This window comes from Cinclus cinclus, chromosome 7, assembly GCF_963662255.1.
Source record: "Cinclus cinclus chromosome 7, bCinCin1.1, whole genome shotgun sequence".
NCBI classification, from domain to species: Eukaryota; Metazoa; Chordata; class Aves; order Passeriformes; family Cinclidae; genus Cinclus; species Cinclus cinclus.
In genome coordinates this window covers 13,116,418-13,137,309 of record NC_085052.1, presented here as the reverse complement: position 1 = coordinate 13,137,309, position 20,892 = coordinate 13,116,418, and the positions used below count along the sequence as shown (strand labels likewise).

The 20,892-nt window shown below is 39.5% G+C and overlaps 1 protein-coding gene across 4 annotated transcripts in view; it reads right to left on the bottom strand.

The window, feature by feature from the left end:
* Positions 1-20,892, bottom strand: part of BTRC (beta-transducin repeat containing E3 ubiquitin protein ligase) — a 112,905-nt gene that overhangs the window by 69,446 nt on the left and 22,567 nt on the right. For 3 of the 4 annotated variants that reach the window (XM_062496948.1, XM_062496949.1, XM_062496947.1), the window contains one exon: positions 15,975-16,082. The exons of the other annotated variant lie outside the window; for it this stretch is intronic. In XM_062496948.1, the coding sequence (XP_062352932.1) occupies positions 15,975-16,082 (108 nt within the window). The remainder of the gene's footprint in view (positions 1-15,974; positions 16,083-20,892) is intronic. 4 annotated transcript variants of the gene reach the window in all.

The window sequence follows — 20,892 nt, the reverse complement described above, 5'->3', positions numbered from 1 at the left end:
CTCAGTATTTCTGCTACCACAATAAAATAGATGCTTTAGCACAGACCAGTAAAATAGTGCATTTTTCCTTTTCCAGTGCAAACCGTTGATATGACCTGACCCTCAAGCTCCTAAGTGCATTGAATGAACACAGCATTTTATCAGAAATTGAGAATAACTGATATCCTTTCTCATGTTCCTGGAAGTATCCCTGTGCTGCACTTGATCCTCCTCACCAAGGACAGAAGGGTACTCTCCCAGCCAAGAGGGAGCCACTGAATAAAGAGGTACATCAGCATTCTGTCTGCAGACTGGTGCTGTATGAAAATAAAAGGAGGCAGAAGGCCTGTTTAACCCCTGCCCAGCCCTGGGTTAAGTCTGTCAATCAAGGCACACTGTTCTTCCCTCCCAATTCAAGCCAGCAGCCTGCCAGAAGTCAGGATGTTCCTCTTGTTTAGGAGGGGGGGATTTGGGAGAAAGAGGGTGTTGCTTTAAGATGCTGCAAAGTTAGTTGTCTTGCAGAAAACAGGACAAAGCAGCATCAGGTAGAAGTATGGAGAAATTAGCTGCAACTGCCTAATGCCAATGTCAGCCAGAGAGGACTGAAAAGAGAGAGATATGTGTGGAAATAAGTGCCAGTCTAAGACCAGAGGCACACAGAAGCCTTATGTTCCCTTTCCAATAACCTCTGTAAGTGATAGATGAGTCCAGGCCCATTGTTATCGTTAAGGGACTGTCAGCATCCTCATTTTATAAATGCTGTCTGTCAGTTTATAAATATCTCAGCCATTTCAAACAGTGCTAGGATGAATCCTGGCATAGCCAGTGTCAGCCTGAAGCAGTATTACTGTTAAAAAAAATAAGTGTCTAAGATGCACTAGAAACATGTAAGGATAGCTTCTCCTTTTTCTCCTATCATGAGGCCCAAAACATTCAAATTCACACTTATTTGGCTGGTCACTACAATATATAAAACCAGTCCTTAGGAGTGGTAATGTTCTTTGAGAAGAACAAGCAGAAAGCTGCAAGTTTGAAGGCAATTCTCTGCCGCTCAGCAGATAAAACAAAAATGACAGCTGTAACACACAGGGAGATCCACAGCAATGAAAATGAAGAGATAAGTATCAGACCCCATCCCTCCTCGGCATTTGCTGCTCTGAACATTCACCAAGATTAGATCCTTTTAGAGAACACCATAAATTGCAATGTGAAGGCACAAGGGGGTGACTTCAGCCTGGAATGAAACAGCCAAGTTTCCCAGCTCTTACAAGTTTAAAGTTAGATGGTACTTTTGCAAGGGGTTTTGGCTGAGCATTAGAATGAAGGAGAGAGCAGAGGATCTGCAGCCTGAATTGCACTGACTAATAATGGAAAAAGAAAGGGAATAAACTAAAAAGGCCTTCCAGTTCAGTACCTGCCTTACAGACTGGCATGCACATGTCTACTCTGTTTATTATACCTATTATCTTGTTAGCTGCACAGAATCATGGCACTTTTTTTTCCTCCAATACATTTACAAATGCTCCGTGATGAAGACTTTATCCCCACCTGGAGCATTTACAAGCTGAAATTCATGCCCAAGCAGCTCAGGTACCTACTATAACTTAAATTCTTAGAACTGAAGCTCTGATAGCAGTGAAAATGGGAAGTGCAACACTATACCTCTGACCAGACATATACATGCATGCTCACACAAGTCCTAATTTGGTCTGCCTCCATGTTAAGAGTGATGAAGATAACAAAAGTTTCAAAAACCAGGACAAGAATCTGGTTTTCACATCTGTATAATGGATCTTTTGTGGTTTTCTTTATTTTTTATTTGAATCAATAATTTGAAAAGTATAAATTTTCAAAGCAATGAGACTTGATAACAGAATTTCATAATATAAAGAAAAGCTTCTTACAACATTCTTTAACTTAGCAATTACTAGTTTGCTATAAAGGATAATTTAATGGTGTGGGAAGTCAGCATTACTAGAACAGTAAATTCAGTTTAATATTAAAATACCAGAAAACAGCAAATTTCAAAGATCTGATGAACAGATGCATTTCTAACAGCAAAAATCTAGTAGCTAAAAAAACCCACCACCATCACCACCTCCTCCCTGAAATACAGATGCTGGGAACAAGTCATTTAGGGGAATTAAAAAAGCTAGCTTCACTTCATCCACATTTTTCAAGGTGGGGGGGGGGGGAAGAGAGAGAGACAGAGAGAGAGAGAGAGAGAGAGAGAGAGAGAGAGAATTTGGCTAATGAGAACAGGCTTTCCATGTTTCCCAGGAAGCAGCCCTGCTTAACAGTTCTGTTCTGTGAATTTAAGAGAGTCAGCAGTGGCAAATTTGTTTTTAATATTCAAGCTTTCAAGCCTTGCAAGCTAGTTGGCCAATGGCCCTTTCTATTCCAATGTTTGTTGGTGCCTTATTTACACACACATTACATCCGGAGAGCCTTTGAATATAATTTCACGTGGATTAAGGGAAGAACATTTGCTTCTGCTAATCAGGACATCTGGTTATTTTTGTAACTCACAGACATCTGCATTAGGCAGTTTGACTTCCCCATTCCTCATAACAAGGTTAGGGCTTAAGAAGCCTCAAGGACCTCTAGCTGAATTTTATTATTTGCATTTCCTCACATCTGGGCTGTTTCAGAATTTCCTTTCCTAAATAGCACAAATTGATCAGCACCTTCACAGGTACACACATGTTTTTATAGCTAGCACTTTCTATGCGTGATTTTATAGCGTACATCTTGTACTCCAAAATTTTATGTAGTTCAAAGCTATCTACATCTTTTTAAGGAACAGAAAGCACACATTCCCAAAAAAGCATGGCCGAAAGCATCCAATTAACCTTACAATACACATAATATGGGTAAACTTTCAAATATTCAACCAGATCACCTATGTAAGAGTGGTGTCGGGACTTGTTCTGAATCTTATTATCTCTGTGCTTTGGTTTGCCTCTTCCTACTGGCTTAACCTTGTACATCTGCTCCTCATTTTGAACAAAACTATATACTTCCCTTTCTATTCGTCAGGGAATTTCTTCCATCTTTTAAATTCATGTTAAAATTCCTTTATAGCAGTTTCAGCTGGGGTTAAGTTTTTCTGCCACACTGAGGAATTGTGCCACACATACTTCAGGAAGAAGGATTTTGCATGCAACAGAAGCCTTTTAGACAAGAACTGAATCAAGCCAGGCTTGGCTCTCGCTTCTTTGTTGCTTTAATTTTGCTACATTCCTTCCACAAAAATTCATTTTCAACACTCAGCCCAGAGTGTAGAAGCACTAAAGTTTGAAATTATACACTCTTATTCACAGTTCACAGCATTCTTCCCTCCCATGCTCGTGAACTGTAGGCTTTTATCAGTGATTTTGTATGCTGGAATAAGATGTTTTCTTGATTTCTTTCCCCTACATGTAGGGTGGGGGGAAAGCACAAACTCAGATTTTACAGGCTTGGAATATAAGCCAACATTCAAAATACACGTCAAAAACGTATTTCTAGTACTAACAAGAGCCAACTGATCCAGGGAGAGTTTTAAAAAACTTTTTATTTATTAAAATTCTCTAGATACAGTTTAACTTTCTTGGTACAATATTTATTACAGCTTCATCTGCATAGGAGCTCCAAGTGCTCTTAGAAAACGGTTGTAAAAGGTCTAGTTTTGCTGCAGATTTCATGTCTTTGATGCCCAAAAGATAGGCTGAAAATAAATCCCCACAGATTAATGTCTATAGAGCAGGTATTTATTGCAGAGCTGGTGGTGAGGGGGATTTCTCCACCTAACTCACCCACCTTTGTCAAGTGCTGTGGTATATTTATACAGTAAGTATTGCTCAGTACCACTACGTCACTACAACATCACATACGCACCAGAACTAATTTACTAAGATCTCATGGTCATAAATAGCTCTTTTGCACTGGGCTTGCACGTCCCCAATTCAGGGGTCGTCAGGGGTCTTTGATGAAGGCCTCCAAGCTCTTCTTCACATCTGAACTTTTCAACTTTGTTTTGGAAGCATGCACAGTTATGGTGTTCCTTGGTTTGTCTGGTGTTAACCGGCCTAAATTCTTTGTTTTGTGGCTAATTGGTTTTGCACTGCCAATTTTTTATTAGTGCTATACTTATCTCTCTCTATAGCTATCCACCTGGGAAGTTTTTCTCTTCTTTTTTTTTTTCCTGTTCAGCATTAAGTAACTAGTTAATCATATACTAACCATTACGTTGTATAAAAAGTTATTTATATCAGATTATATAGTTATAAGATCTATGATTCACATTATATAGGTATAAAAAGCTACGATTCAGGTTATATAGATAAATAAAAAGTCATGATTTAGGTTATATTAGTATCAGGTTATATAGATTTATTACGTTATATTGATATCTTATAACTCAAGCTATAGAAGCAGCTTGTAACTTTGACCTAAGTTATACAGGAATCATCCTTTCTCAAGCATTATTTTCTAACTTTTTAAAGTAGTTCTCTCAAAGAACCAATGCTGTCTCACTGGACTGACTATAAAACCCCTTCCCCTCTCATCCCTGGTCATCACCTACACTTATTATAATTTTCTTTTTCCAAAACCTCTCATTCTGAGCTTTCCTGTCAAATAGACAAAATATTTCCACTTGTCATCACATCCCTTCCTCAGAGCCTGTGGCATTCTCACTCCCAAACACCTAAATCAACTACACCATCCTCATCTTGTTGTTACTGTTTTATGCTTTACTTGTTTCTTCCTTCCTATTTTTTATTGTAGGAAAGGGGAAAATGAGATACAAATCAAAGGAAGGAAGCATAAGTTGTCTGTCCAAAGTAAAAATGACAGCACAGGGGAACAAAACTTGTTGACTTTTTAGGCACAGTTTCTCCCCTAAAGCAGCTCACTTGTTAAGAAATGGCTGTTCAGTGATCTCACTGCAGTGTCAGACTGATGGGAATTCACAGCACACTGTCTACACCACCCAGTGTGAAGGCACCCAGATCTTTGCCTTAGACAGTATAAGCCAGGTGACCCTGTAGCCAAAGCTACTTGGTTCTCAATCTGGAACAGGTTCAAAGTACCTACGGAGTCACCATGGAGCACTTTGGATGACACAGCTCCACCTCCCCAGTGTGCCTCACAGTAGTAATTAGTCCGTACAGTCAGGCTTCAGTGCTTTTTCCAGCTTCAAAAGCTACATTTATTACAAGAAGCATCAATCACATCACTGGACTATGAGGCAAATTTCGTTAGCTTCCAATACAAGGTGTTTACCTCCATATAGTGCTGTTGAAAAACCTCACTGCTGATATGAAAAAAAGGTGTGATTGCTCAATCACATTAAGCAAAAAGAATTACAATCTTCTAATAAAATAATTAAAAGTTACGGATTAGGCATTACACATTATAATGCTTGGCTAGCAAGCACTGCAGCCTTTAAACAGCTGCCACCCAAGAAACAAACCCTTGGGTTCTCCTGATTTGGCTAATTTAAACGTGGCAACACAACAGCCCCTCCTACAACATTTAAATTTAACAGCTCACTACTAGGTTCTACCATTATAAAATAATTCCAACTCTAAAACACCATTTCCTTCAACTAGAACAAGGAGTTACAAAGTATTATTTATTATTTCATTGCGCTGGGTAGGGAAGAAGAGTTGGACATGCTTTGGAGACCATCAAATGGGGTGAGTAGCCAAGCAACCAAAGAAGGAAAGATAAAGATGTACATAGGTTCTCACCTTCAGATACCTTGGGGCTGGCTAACATTTTGCTCCTGTAGGAAATCATGCAGCTCTAGACCACTGCCTATTCAAGATCCAGTAGTTGCAGCTTTTTTGCTACAGCATGAATGGCTTATTAAACCCACAGCATATCTGTTTTATTTAACTTCTTAGTGGAAAGGGGCCAGGAAAACAAAATGTACTTAAATGCTGAATTTTTTTTCCAGGCTGAATGCCTTTCATCCAGTAAGACATTCAAAGCAGTGACCCAGCAAATGGATTGAAAAAGCAATCTTCCGTCTCAGTGCCACATTATCATTCCTATTCAGTATTCTCGGTGAGATATCTCAATCAGCTGGATGTGTGTGTAAGTGACAGCGCAGCCCATTGCTGGGTTAATTAAACATTTGACTTTAACACCCTCCCCATCATTAAGCAAATAAAAACAGATAATTCAAACTGCACTTCATCCACGGGGTACACAACATACATGTCAAAATTAAGAGAGTCCAAGGCCCTCGGGGAGTTCTACTCGGGGAGGTAATCAGTTTAAATCTTATCTGGTTTATCAATTATTCTATTGATTAAAGCAGGGTGATTATACAAAACTCCCTCTTGCCACATGGGATACATGTAAGCAGAGCAGGACAACACACAGAGGCTCAAAAACGATTTAAAGAAAATACAGACAGATGAATAACAGTCTATTAGTACATGCCAGCAATCCATAAATGGAAAACCTGATATTTCTTCTAAGCAAGTGAATTAAGTCCTTCCAAATTAGAGTGACAATGCTTTTATGTCATCTGCTTTAAAATGAGATATATATGTGGAAAGGACCACATGTCTTCATTTTAAACAGATAATTTTTTGGCTGAAATGTTTTACTGATACAGTTCCAGAATATAACAAAGATACCAAACACCAGAAATTCCAGACTTCTAAAAGGCATCATACTTATCTATCAGTGACTCTGAAAAAGTGGATGGAAAGGGCATTATCTCTATTTTCACTCTCCCACATACATACATGGAATAGCCAAAAGTAGAATGTTATATTTTAGTATTTTAAGTGCGACAGATCAACTACTCAGACATAAAAAAGAACTGTGCTGTGGAGTTGTGAAGGTTTTTTGCTTTTGCAGCCCTCCAAAGTGAGATATCAGCAGTGGTGGGAGCTGCCACTGCCACATACTCCTCATTTTCAACAAGCCCTCACAGAAAATCCCACCACAGTGATCCTTATCACAACTCTCTTGCATACAGTCACACTGCACAAAGCAAGTACAGTTACTTAGTTTTCGTTTCCAGGTGAGGACCTCTTTCTCTTCACATATCTGTTTGTGTCCTGAGTTTATGATCAGTCCCTCCTCCACCATCTTCCAGTAATATTGTGTTTTAAGTCTCATCCTAAACTGTACAAGACCTTGCCCTACATGAACAAAACAGCAACCTTCTAGAAACAAAACTCTGGAGGCTACTGCAAAGAACAACTGGAATTTATTGCCAAAAGTTCCCTCAAAATAATAATTAGCAGCAAAAGAAAGCTCAGCTTTAAACCAGGGCCTTTTCTTTTTTTTTTCCTATAGTATCTCCTATGATCTGCTTTATAATGGTCCTACTGGTAGCACGAATTAGTCATCTAATCATGTCTCAGCTCTTAACCCGGACAGGGTATGAACCACAGCAGTCAAAACAGCAACAAGCCAGAGAACCCCAACACTTCACCAGCCAGAGTTGTTGGAGTTGCAGTCACAGGAATTTTAAGAACAAGGACAGCTAAAAAGCAGGCCTGAGGTGTGTTCCTGCCCTTCACCTTCAGGAGGGGATTATGTGCCGCTCCACATTGGCATTGTGTGTGCAGCCAACCATACTTCAGCCTCTCCTTTGTGGATCCCTTTTCTTCTTTGGAAGCAAACTAGAAGCCTGCATTAGCATGCTGTATTTTGCTCTCACCACTAGAAATACTGAGGGTGCTATTTGTAATTGTATTCTTTTAAGAGGTTTGTTCTCTGCAGCTGTTTTCTGCTTGCAGTGTATTTTGTGTAATCAGCACATCATCATAAATACATTGGCTGTTCCCCCGAGGGAAGCTGTCACTGTTTAATTTACAGAACAACCTGGCCAATGTGAATTCTAACACTACAGCACTATGGCAAGAAGTTACCACACTCGGAAAAACAGGTTTCTATGAATTTTTATATCAAGAGCTGGTCCCAGGACAATTTAGTTTCTAGAAATAGATTGATTTTAAAAGCACTCTATACAATGGATGGAATAGATTCTTTCCCATTTACAGCCTCTTAAGGCAGCACCAAATTCACTCTCACATTATTTTAAAGGTGACACTCTCACCCCAACCATGTTCACTTCTGACTTTTACCAAAAGAAGACACTAGATATAAGTGTGTTATCCCACACACCAATTTTGTGTGGTGTGTTTGGGTTTTTTTAATGAACAATCACCATAACATCAATGTGTTAAGTTTGTCTTCATTTGCACAAGGGAACGTACTGTGTTGCAAGGTCAAATGTTATTACCCTACATCAAAGGGTAGCTGCACAGTTTATTACTCTGAAGATATGATAGAAAAGCAAGGTATGTTCCTGAAAGAGTAGAAGCGTATGCAGCTTTATTGGCTGAATGAAGAGTTGCTTCCTTTGTCTGCTGGATATATGGTTGTATTTTGAGAGAATAAATCCCAGGGATTTTTTTGTAGAAGGCAGGCAAAAGGCAATGGTTGATCTTGCTATATACAGACATAATTTAGAAAATTCCACAATTTTCCAAGTTATACCAAATTATATTGGTAGTCATTTAAAAACTAGACATGAGCCCTAAATAAATATTTGGGTATGATCAATGAGTTCCCTGGATATTTCACTTGCAATGGCTACTAGAGGCAGTCTACCTGACTACTTAGAAAGGGAGCCAAGAAAACTGAAAACCTTGGGTATTTTTTATACTTATACACACACACATATATTTATATATGTAAATATATAAATAAAATGCTAGAGAGAAACCATTATAAACAGAAATAAAAATCAGAAAAACAGAATTCCCAAAGTATAAACTTCCTCAGGAATTCTCCTCAAAAAGCAACAAAAATCTGTTTCATATATTCAATAAAATATCTGCATTTTATTTTGGGGGGCAGCTGGTTGTTAAATAACTTTCAGTATAACTGAAAATTTCTAAATGCGTTTAGCAGCAATTTTTCTAATTCTTATTGGTTATCAGAAGCCCTGTTTAACATCACCAGACAAAGGGCAAGTATACAAACATCATAAAAAAGAATCACGCATATCACAGAATACTGGTTACGGATTTTCACAAGAAGAGTTTAATTTTACTTAGTTTGCAGAGTATTCTAGCAAATTATTTTTATTTCAAATGAAACAAAATATAAGAAACCATTAAAGCAAAACAAGTACCATTTTGTCTCTGATATGGTTTATATTTATGAGAATGATCTACCAAACAGATAAAACTGAGTAAAAAGAGCAGAGATTTTATGGAAAAGTGAGTCATCTCGCTGTGTAGAGGAAAGAATGCAGGAAAGAAAATATCTGAGCATTTTTACATGCTAGGGAACAGCCAACAGAAAGCAGAGGAAATAAGAAATCCACCTGACACAGTGTAGCAAAGTACTTCTTCAAGACATTAATTTTAAGATCGAGCAAGTGCATTTCTACTGAGAATGTTTGGGTTGATTCCCTGAAATTTTGCATGTGTTCACCTTATTTCAAGGAAGAAATATTTCATTTTCTTCTCCTTATGCAGAATTATTCAGAACTATCTCGGCATATTTCCTAAGAGCGACTGAATTCCAACACTGGCTTAAATTTAGACGCTGGGTAAGAAAGTATTTCACGGCTTCTCCAAATCTATGGTAAAATTCCATATTTGCAATATTCCACATTATCTCATCTTCAAATCAAAATTATTGGTGTTAACCCTTTGCCAGTTGTGCACAAATAGGTACAACTTGATCTCGTGCCACCGGCTCCCTCTGAAGCCCTCGCTGCCGGCGGAGCCATCAAAACCAAAGCGATAACGGAGCGATTTACAGGGACTAGGCTGGATCTAAACGCGCTGTGACTGGTGCAACGGGGTACGCTCAGATCCTCCTCTCTCCGTAGAAAGGGACAAAGACGTAGACTGTGGAGCCGCACGGAAGAGCCGCGGAGATGAGATGTTACCCGGGCCCCGAAGCCCCGCGGGCGCGGCGCTCGGCGCAGCCCCGGGGCTGCAGTTCCGGGCGCGGCCGGGGGAGCGCAGCACAGTCCGCGCCATGGCCCGGCCCCGGCCCCCGCCCCGCCCGCGCGGCAGCGCGCACACGCACAGCCCCGTTCTAATTCAATTAGCGCAGCCTGCAACTCCAGAAAAGAGTAATTCAATTAGTGCATTGTGGAGCTCCACAATACCTCCAAGCAGATGTTCGCAATCCTGAGGAACCGGAGCTAGCTTTAAAGATACCTGTATGCCTCCAACGCGGCGCTGCATATGCCGTTTGTCACTACGGCTTTACACACCTTCCTGACTCCTGACGAGGGAAGAAGGAAAGAAAACTCGGATGAGTTTTGTTTTATTTTTTAAACCAAACAGCCAAACTGGTGCCGGTGTGCCAGAAACCTTGTCCTCACCTTAGCGGGAAAAGCACATTAGGAGTAACCGGACCATCACTACCAGGGCTGAAGGAGGGGGAGGCCTTGTAGCTAAGATGTGTTTAAATTAATCATTGTGCTGGACACACTGGGGTGGTATTTCTCAGTGACATACTGTCACACTTCTTGATACTCAGATTAAAGAGCTAATAAAAGCACATGGAACTTTCGAGGATCAATGTGGGTGCAGAACAAATGCCGATTTCTGTTACTAAATGTAATTACTCAATGTAATTAGAAATTAGTGACGTGCTACAAAAAACAACCAAACCCGTCCCACTGATCCACAGAGTAAGATTTCTTTCTAGTCCCCTTCATTTCTTTGCCACCTGAAAGGAGGAAAATACCTCTTGCTGTTGCTACGACTCAAGATCTTGCAGCATACCCTGGCAACTCCCTGAGTTTGGTGGGCTCCCCAGCATCACTCAGCCTCTGCACAGGTTATACCACCAGCCAGACAAAGTCACCAGATTTAAAGAGAGGGATAAATCCTAAATATATTTAAGAAAGCTCTTCTGTAGTCACTGGGCTTTATTTACAGAAATCTCCAGCCAGGCTAACCATGGTGGTCTTTCCACAGTAAAGCTCCCAAAAGCCTGAGCTACAAATGGGGCTGGAGTCAAAAACAAAAATTACGTGATTTGGCTTCATTTCTGTTCTTTCTTGTATTGTCTCTCATGCCTTTATAATTGCTCCTGCCAGGGGGTAAAATGAGGAAAACCAGAAAAGACTGCTGCTGAACACCTCCAACAAGAAACTTTGCTTAAAAAACCAGGTGTCATACTGTGGCAGTTCAATATTTCATAGCCAATACAAGGAATGTGCAACAGCACTGCAACTTTAAATCTTTGCCTCCTGTGTCAGTCTATCTCCTCTCATTGTAATGCCAAAGGGAACAGCAATCAGAGTGGAGATGTTCAACGTGATAGAGGTCAGGACACCAGTGGATCAACGTACCAGAAACACGACCTTGTTTATTTTTTTCCCCAGTATTATTGTTTACAGGGTGCTTTGCTCATGTACCTTGTGGTTCTTAGCTAAAAGATGAAATTACAGCCCAGGATGAAGCGCTCAGGCACATATCCAATTTGTGTTTCCATCTCAGAAAACAAAAAGCTTCTGAGGCCCTCGGGCTGCCATTCAAACTTGGAGAGGCTGACATTTTTAACAGCATGAACCAGAGACTGGCAGAGGAATGATCTAATGCATTTCTGACTTGTCAATCAAAGATCTCACCTCTGCTGTCTTGTAAACAGTTGGGGGCCACCTAACTACATTCACAACCAGGGCAGAGCCTGCTGCCAGCCAGGGGGGTGCTTGGAGCCACATGCTCTGGCTATTAGTCACCAAAATTAGGATTCTGCTTTAGAGGTGCGCTGTAAACAGCCCCCGGGCAGGTTTCACACAGCCACTGGCAGAGTGAGAGGGGTGAATACAAAGCAGGCTTAGTGTCTCCATGCTGATGGAGTCTATGACTGGACACCCCATATCTTTTCCCAATTAGAGACAGAACTATGCACACTAGCAAACAGTGGCTCCAAAGCCAAACAATTTCCTTCAAATGTATTTCTCACAAACGCATTTCTGAGCATGCAGTCTGCCCACCCCAAGACTCTAGCTCTAACCTCCTGTATAACCACAAATTATGTACTGCTACCCACATTTACACTGTATTTCCAGCAATGTCAACTTCTAACACAAAAGTGCATGAACAGACTGAAATTTACAGACACAACTGTTTTTACCAATACACTGATAATGCTTCTTTAACAAATATTCCACTGTGTAACACAAAAAATATAAATATTAGGAAAAAATAATGTAAAAGCATTTTGAAAAATAAGTTCATGCCTGTCTCACAGGGACAACAGACTTTCATCACTGCATATCTTTGACATCTTTTGCATTTTCATGCTTCTGCAAAAGTAATCTCAGTCCATAGAAGTCACATCCACACTGCCCAGCCTCAAGTGCACTCCCTTTTGCTTCAATTTGCCTAGCACAGTACACCCATGCCTTCCTCCCCAGGACAGAGCTCTTAGCCCAGACTGAGGAAGTCACACACACATGCTCACTTCTGCAAAACCAAGCAGAAGCTCGTCCCCTTCATTTGACAAACCCTGATGTGTAGTTCTTTATGGCCAAGATCTTCAGGTAAAACAAAATGCAAATTTCTGACATTCTGTAGAGACACTTCTGTACTCAACAAGATGCTGCTACCTCCAGTACAAAAGTTAATCCCCCTCTTTGACTACTAGAGACTGTTACAGAAACAAAAGTTTCAGATCTGACAAAATAAAGCTGACAAGACAACTCTGGTCTTCTCCACCTGTATCTAGGCTCCAGACAAAGGCAGTGAAAGCATGACTATTGTCTCAAGAAGTTTACAATCTAAACCGGAGCTGGTATTTATGTTGGCTGTGAATTAGCTAAAAGGGAAAAGGTGGACTGCTCTCTGCAATTATGGTGATACATAAAGTCTTTGGCAAGACTTTTAAACTCCTCTTCAAACCTCCTCATTTATACAACCAGCCTACAGAAATGAATTCAAGGTAATATTTTGGTCTTCTGCAAAACTGGGAGGACTAATACAATCATTCCTTTGGCATACTTGATGGGTGCAATTGTAGATTTGACTTTTCAAAGAGCTGCAGCTATGAAAAACAACATAAATAGAGCCTTGTGAGTATGCACGGAAAAATATTTTAACAGGGAAAGTAATTATCCTCACATGGAAAATGTCATGAATACAGACACTTGTTGGCACATCTGGAAACTTCCAAAGCACAAATTTCTAAGAAAAAATAGTATATTCTGCATTATTTATTTTCTATTATTAGGCGAATCTACATACATACATACAACCTAATTTTCAGTTGCTTTGCAGAATAACAGTACCGTAAAATCTGGCATCCAAGACACTGAAAATGCGATAGTTGGCCTTTTTCTCTTGTTAAAATAACATCTTTGACCACTTCCCACAGTGCCTTATAGGAGTTCATGTTCCAATTTGCTGCCATCTTCCACCGTGATTGCTATGAAATTCAGTTACACAGTAGACTGTCAGTTGCAAAGCCCTTTGAAATAAAAGATGTAAAAGAAAACTGTTTCTAGCTCCTTATTCCCCTATTCATGGGTTTAGCCTTAAAGCCTTTCCCACCGCAGGATGATTGCCTAAAAACAGGGCTGAGGAACCAGAAGATCCTCTTTTCACCTAAGCATCTCAAATAATAAAAATCACAAAGAAGAAAAATGAAGTTACCTGACATATTAACAGAATCATCTCTAAATCGACTACCTGCCAATGCTTCCCATGAGGAGCCAGCAGGACTTTAACTGAGCTATTCAAAAAGAGCATCTTTCCACATTTCTGTCTGAGCATCTGAAGGCAGGCATGTAAATAACTAGACAAATTCAGCAGTGACTAAGTAGCCTTCCAGATGGCATCTTCTCTTTTGCCACAAGCAAAGAACATTGATATGCTTCTCCAGCTACTTCAAGCTTGCTACAGAAAAAAAGAAAGTAACTTAATATGAGAAAATTCACTGGGCTACAAGGAAGTCTTTAATGCTTTCCCAAAGATTTGATAGCAAAAAAAGCATTAAAGAATGATGAAATACCGCAACATTACTACTTCAAGCAGGCTCCAAACCACTCCCTTCTGCACTGGAAAATGCAAAAGCCATGCCTCAGAGGGGAGTTTTGTTCAAACCATGCAAGCTAATGAGGATCAATCAGAGCCCATTGAAAAAAATGGAATGAAACGTGGATGACTCAGTGCTGCAGAAGCTATTGCTGTCAGTGTGGTTTCTCTCTCAATGGCAGTAAATGTGTTCCTCAACACAGCAGTCAGAGTTCAGTGAAGAGTACCAGTCCACCATTTCAGATAGCAAGTGACATACTTCCCCAATTCCCAGTCACTAAATACACATGGAAATGTCTCTCAAAATCTGCAGTGTCAGTCCTACCGGTATCCCAAAACAATGAATGGTTGTGCAGCATTTGACCCCAAATATCAATGCACTAACAGAACAATTATTGTTCATATCTATCATCAGCAAGAGCATCTTAAGCTAAAATAAATTTCTCTTTCCCTTTGTAATATATGCCTATTTTAAGTAATCAAAAAATAATTCAAGTAGAAAGGAAGAAGTCTCAATTTGAGTTCATAAATTACTTTCTATACATTGCTAAGCTTAAGGAGATCTGAGATTTATTCAACAGCCAAAAGCCCAAAAATTAGGCCCATCCGATTTAGTCAAATTATGCAAATCAGGATTAGGAGTCTAAACTCTGCCTGTTGTCTCTAGAGTCCTCTCAGGCGAATAAAAAGTCGTGTTTCCCCCTCCCCCACAGAAAGCTCCACTAAAAGCTTGGTTCAGCAAAGGAGGCCTGGCAGGACACCTTCCAGAGTCCATCAGTGCTACTGCTGTGTCAGCAAAGAGTTGCAGCAAAATGATGCAAGATGCTTTAAGCCTCCTCTGGGACTAAGAGGATTATTTCCACTGCACTATCCTAGCTCTGGGAGCAAGAAGTAAAACTTAAAACAATCTTTGCATGCTTTCCTTTAGAGGCGCATAATGAACTTACCCCAAAACAAATGAAAATTTCAGAAAGATTCTGGCCTGTTCTTTTTATCTGGTTTTGAAAGATGCTGGTAAATAAAACTCTCTGCCACAGGTTAGGCCAGCAGTAGCATAATCTAGCAGCATAAACCTTGAAGTAAATGTTCATGCTACAATAAGCTCAAAAAATGTGCTCTCTATAGAGATACTCCTAAAGTCCCTCAGTCACTGCAGCTCATAAAAATACCTGAGTTTCCAACATGAATATAACATCTCTGGAGACCAGTCCCTGCTGTTATGCCCACATACATAATCAAAAATGCTTCCAGTGATCTTGAGAGCCTTGTCTGGGTTTCTTGATGGTCACCTAGCACTTGTCTTGCTCTCTACCCATGGGAGGAATGGCTGCCTTTTTCAAGATTCACTGGTCACCCAAAATGTCTGAACAAACTTGTTTGACAGAAAGCTGACTCATGACAGAGAAAAGCCTGAATCTAACAATTTAGAGATCAAAGGGTAAAGAAAAAAAGATTTCCTTTATTTGCCTTTTGACTGACAGCATACTTGGACAATAATTTTCTAGAGTCAAAATGTCCAGACTCCTGCTAACAAAGCTGCAGTAAAGAATTGCTGGCATCAATTATCATCATGGCAATGAACTCACCCTCTCAGTCCTTTAAGTGGCACACAAAAAATTTAGATAGGAGGGTAATTGCAAACAGCCAGAATAGCCAGATTGGAGAGACTGTAATGGATGCTGTTTGCCAGATATAATTAAGTGGTATCTTTTTGACACAATTTAAAGCCAATGAAAAAGATGATGGTATCAAGCCAATTTAGATAAAATAATTACATCAAGGTAAATGGAAATGCCCCAGCTGCCCTGAATCTAGACAAGATGGGTTAAAATACCAGAGATCAGAATGACAGAGGAGAGGCACAGAGTATGAACCAGAATAAATAGAGGTCAAGCAGGCAAGTAAAGGAGATGCACACGCACACAGATGGAGAGAAAAGGAGCAGGGAGAGACAGAAAGTACCTGGAAAGCTGGGAGTGCGCCAGTCCCTGGGTTATACAGGCATCGCAGTGAGGGCATGCTGTCCGCCAGGCTGGAGCAGCCCAGCCACAGAGATCTGGGCATAGAGCACTGCAGAGAAAGGACAACTATGAGATGGGACTGTGTGAGACAGGATGGCACAGATTACAGGAACTTTAAGGCTTAGCCAAATGGCATCAACACAACTGCCCTTTAAGAGAGCACTAACTGCTGAAGCATCTTTTCCTTGAGAGAAGTTTTACAGATGTCACAGTAGCAAGAAAAAAGCCTATGGACCAAGAAAGTAAATTTTGATTAATTTTCCACAACAATATGTTGAACTTTCTCAGTAACAAAAAGTTTCTTTCCAATTAATCAGACCTCTTCTCCATCCACAGCAGTGCTCCAGGCAGAACACAAGGCAAGCAATTTTGCAAGGAAAGCAGAGAAGTAAATTACAACTTTTACTTGCAAGGAAAGAAAAGGTTTGTGTTTTGTCTGTAAATTAGATAAAAGGAAAAACCTATGATCCAAAGTGAATAGGAGTTTGGTGACACTGTGTAAGAGTTTCCTGCTTCTGCTTGCCTTGTTGTTTGTTAAATAAAATACAATTGTTATAATAAATTGATTCAGTTCCTACAAACAGAAATACAAAAAAGCAGGCAAAGCAGCCAATCAAGGAAAACACTAGCCATTTTGATAGTTAAAGCCATTACCCCTTGAAATAGAGAGCTGCTTATTCATTTTACACCACTACTGTTAAATTTAGGGATGCATTATGATAGCAATTGCTTTTACCAGACATAAGAGTTTTTGATGCCATAAGCACTACTGCATTTGTCTAATTACTGGCAAGGCAGGAAAAAACAAGTGTGTTTTAAATTGGCAGATAGCCATGAAAACTAAAGGATGTGATAGATTAGCTGCTAGAGATTTTAAACCCTCATACTCTTCTTTTTTGCAATCCTGCCCCTGCTTTTTTTTTTTTTAATAGAGGGGGAGGGGATGGGAGGAAATTTGAGTGGAAAGGGCAGCTGGAATGGGTATGAAATGACAGCTGCCTTCTGAGCCATCGTTTCTTCCTGCTCTTGAAGGGGGCCAGAAATCCTTGCACAATCTTGCACTAAACAAGTACGTAAGAGCAACATAACCCATCTTTGAATGAGCAGAAAAGTGATCACCAACATCCATAATCTGGTCCTGTGCAGACAGACAAAGAGATTAACCTTGTCTGTCACCACATTCTTTGTTGCACTTTGTTGCAATTTACACTGCAGTTCTAGAAATAGTATTTAGAGACTGCTGGGGAATATAACCTGTAGAAACGTTCTTAGCAGAAGTTTATGATACCTTGAAATACATTCCTCACTGCATTTTAATTAAAAAAAAACCAACCAAACAAGTCTTCCTTTTACAAACATACTGAAACTCAAGAATTGGAGTACATCATAGCAATACATATCTCATGAACTTATATGTAATGCCCCCCCGAAGCCAAAAAAATTACAGCCATAGTATTGTAACAAGCTACAAAAGTGAGCCATACTTCCTTGTCCACCATTCTAACCTCCCAAACACTCCCACATATAAAAACCCTTCCAAATGCCAGCAATCTTTTCTTTGCAATGTAATATGTATCATTATAGCTAATGAAAGCTGCTGTGAAAATGTGAAAATAACGTTTTTTAAAAAAATTTCATACATGAAATGGACATCCATGGTTAAACATTTCAGCAGTTTTATTTATTTAAATCAAAGTTGTTTATTATTCTCCAAGAACGTCAGAGTAAAGGAAATTCACTACATGGTGCCACTGATGATGCAGAGCATATTCACTAGGTTAGCATCAGTTCCTTCCAATGACCCACCCCAGGTTTCAATACATAATACATAAATAAATTCATACAAAATAAATATGGGATGATTTTATTTTTTTATACAGCATTATTCAAGAGTTTCAGCTATCATTTATTCCATATTCTCAAGCTTCCTCATCCCTTGGGCTGGCTCAAGTTTTAATGCTGTGATAATGAACTCAAATAATTGATTGCCATTAAAACTGTCTGACAAGTCAAAAAAAAAAAGAAGTTACTTTAAATATTTGTACTGACTGAAGCATGGAAAGGTACAGAGGCAGGAAAAATGAGAAGCACTCTGTCAGTGGAAAGGCAAGTTTAAGTTGACTCAAGGTTTAGGTGAGATTACAGCTCAAGTCAGACTCATTACAACCTGCAGGTAGGGCACTCTGTTGTGCCAGGGAACTTACAAGGCAATGAAATGTCTTCCTCTATAATTGCCACAATAACAGAAGAAAGCATTAAAGGGCTATTCTGCAGAGCTCTCTGTCCAACTGAGGATATCATTCCTCACCCATGCACTCCTGCCACTTAGTATTGTGCCAGAGCTATGAAGTACGAAGTAAAAAACAACCAATACCTTAGATGATTTCTGAATCTCTTACAGTATATAACAAAATCTACATTAGTGATACAGTTCTGTTACCTATCTTAAAAATATAAACGTGAAGTTGCAGTGTGGAAGGAAATGTCATTCCCATACTTGCCTTTTACCTATTGAAGGAAGCAGAGACACTAAATTACTGCTGGTGACTGAAAGAGGCTTATTCACAAGCCTGAACAAAAGGCCCCAGGTGCTTCAATAGAAACAGCTTGTGTGTAAATCAGATGAGTGACCCAACAGAACAACTTCATTTAGAGGCTGATCTCTGAAAAATCCCAACAGCCTCTATCCCCATGCACTGAGCAAGCCACGTGTCAAACACTCACTTTTGTACTGTCAGCTCCACAAACAAGGGACTGGCCTCAATGTTCATGACTTGAAAGCTGACTGACAAAATCCTCTCCTGAACTCAAGTGAATCTACATCGATTCATCAAAACAAAGATACAGAGGCACAGTGCTTGGACTAGAGCCAAATGGGAATGCTGGTATTGCTTGCTAAGTACTGGGCCAGGATGCAGCAATCCCTTTAACTTTCCTAACTCCCAGCTGCATTAATACTTTGGATGTCTGCACAACTTTCAGACCCAGAGACGGCAAAGCTTTTTATTTAGAAAAGCTAAGCATCTTTAATACACATTGAGTGGCATAAAATAGGGAATTACTTCATGAAAAAACAAGTTTCTTTTTCCAATTGATTTTAAAATCCCACTTCCTGAACTCTAAAATGTATTTTCCCACTAAATAAATACAGGGAGAACAGTTTCAAACAAGATCAGCATCCTCCTTCTGACAAAGGCTGGTTCCAGCTGCTCCACTGGTGATTAAAATGGGTTTTCCTCACTCTGAATTAAAATAGGCTAGAAGCATTCACAACCACTGCCTGAACTGAGTGGACAGTAACCATAAGCTGAAGGGAAGATGTATTTTAACCTATTCAATTATTCTTGTAATTATATTGCAAGAACATTTTTTGACTACATCAGATGTTCTGCCTCTAATAGTCTACCCTCTCTTCCAATTATCTGATGTCCTAAAGACAAATTTCAATACACACTCAATGGCTAAATTTTTACCAGTGCTAAAAATTGGTTATTTACTTTATTTGCTACTGCATTACAAGATTATACATTACCATTTCAGACTGCGTTTTTCTTATCAAATTTGTTCTCTTCTAGTCCTTCAGCAAATACAATATACTAGGGGTAACTAACACAGTTTTAGCAAATTGTGTTACAGGTCAGAAATGTATCACCTTGTCCTGTAAAACTAAGTGGCTCTACACAGGGGGAAAAAAAAGTTCTTGGACTACTACAGTTCACAACTATAGTGAACAGGTAAGAAAGCATAAACTGACTATACTGAGCTCACTGTAAAATAAGAATGACCAAAAGAAAATAAAATAGTAGTTGAAGGATATTTTCTTTATAGCTACTTCAGATAAATTAATTAGACAGTAGTACAGATGACAGTCTCTAATTGTGGCACATTTCAAAATACTGAGGTATTACCTGCTACCCAATATGAACCTTGTACTGAACTTTATGATAACCTGTGCAATTAAAACACCTTTGATTTACAGGCAGCCTAATATATTTTCGTACATCTTCACAAGTTAGTGACAAAGCCAAAGAGGAAACCCAGTTTTCTCCCCAAGGGCTGGTGTTTGTGTACTGTACACAAGATTAATTTCAGATGCAAACCACATCTATTTCAGTCCTTCCCTAGTTCAGAATTATTTCCCTTCTGGTACAGCACTGTACATACAGTGCCTTATGCAGGTGAACTCTAAAGATAAACCAATAACAATTTCTAACTCTTACAAAAACCAAGACATGAGGGGAAAAGAGGTCCTAGAAATTCTGCAGTCCAAACTGAAGCAGACAGGACATAAGGGATGCTCTGAAGGGTATTAGAAGCATGTAAACCAGATGTGAGCTTGATGTGAGGAGACAGATCACCACTTCAGAAAGCAAATATTGGATGGCTGGCAGGAACAATTCTCCCTGAAAGTCCCTTTCACACTACTGTTTCCTGCATGCTCTATAAAACCTAATTCTCAGGAAATGTGCCTAAGGAATTTTAATCCTTTATCAAACACATGCTCACATCTCACTGGGAGTCCTAATATTCAGAATTATTTTTATCACACACCACAAAAAACAGGAGAACAAACCTCAATACATTTCAATCTCACTCAGTTCCTCTTATACTTTTTTTGGCCACATACTTAACTAAGCCAAGGCCAAAAATATAACATACATCACTTTCACATTGTATTCAGTCTGCACTATTCCTGTCACCACAGAATGCAACACATTGCATGAAACAGATAAGGCAGCTGCTATTTACATTACAAATGCTGGTCTCGTGAAACTTAATAACAATTTCAGAAATTTACTTCTGGCTAAAAAATTATTTTGGATCCTTTCTCTGGTCCACTTTTCGTTCTTTTAACCTCT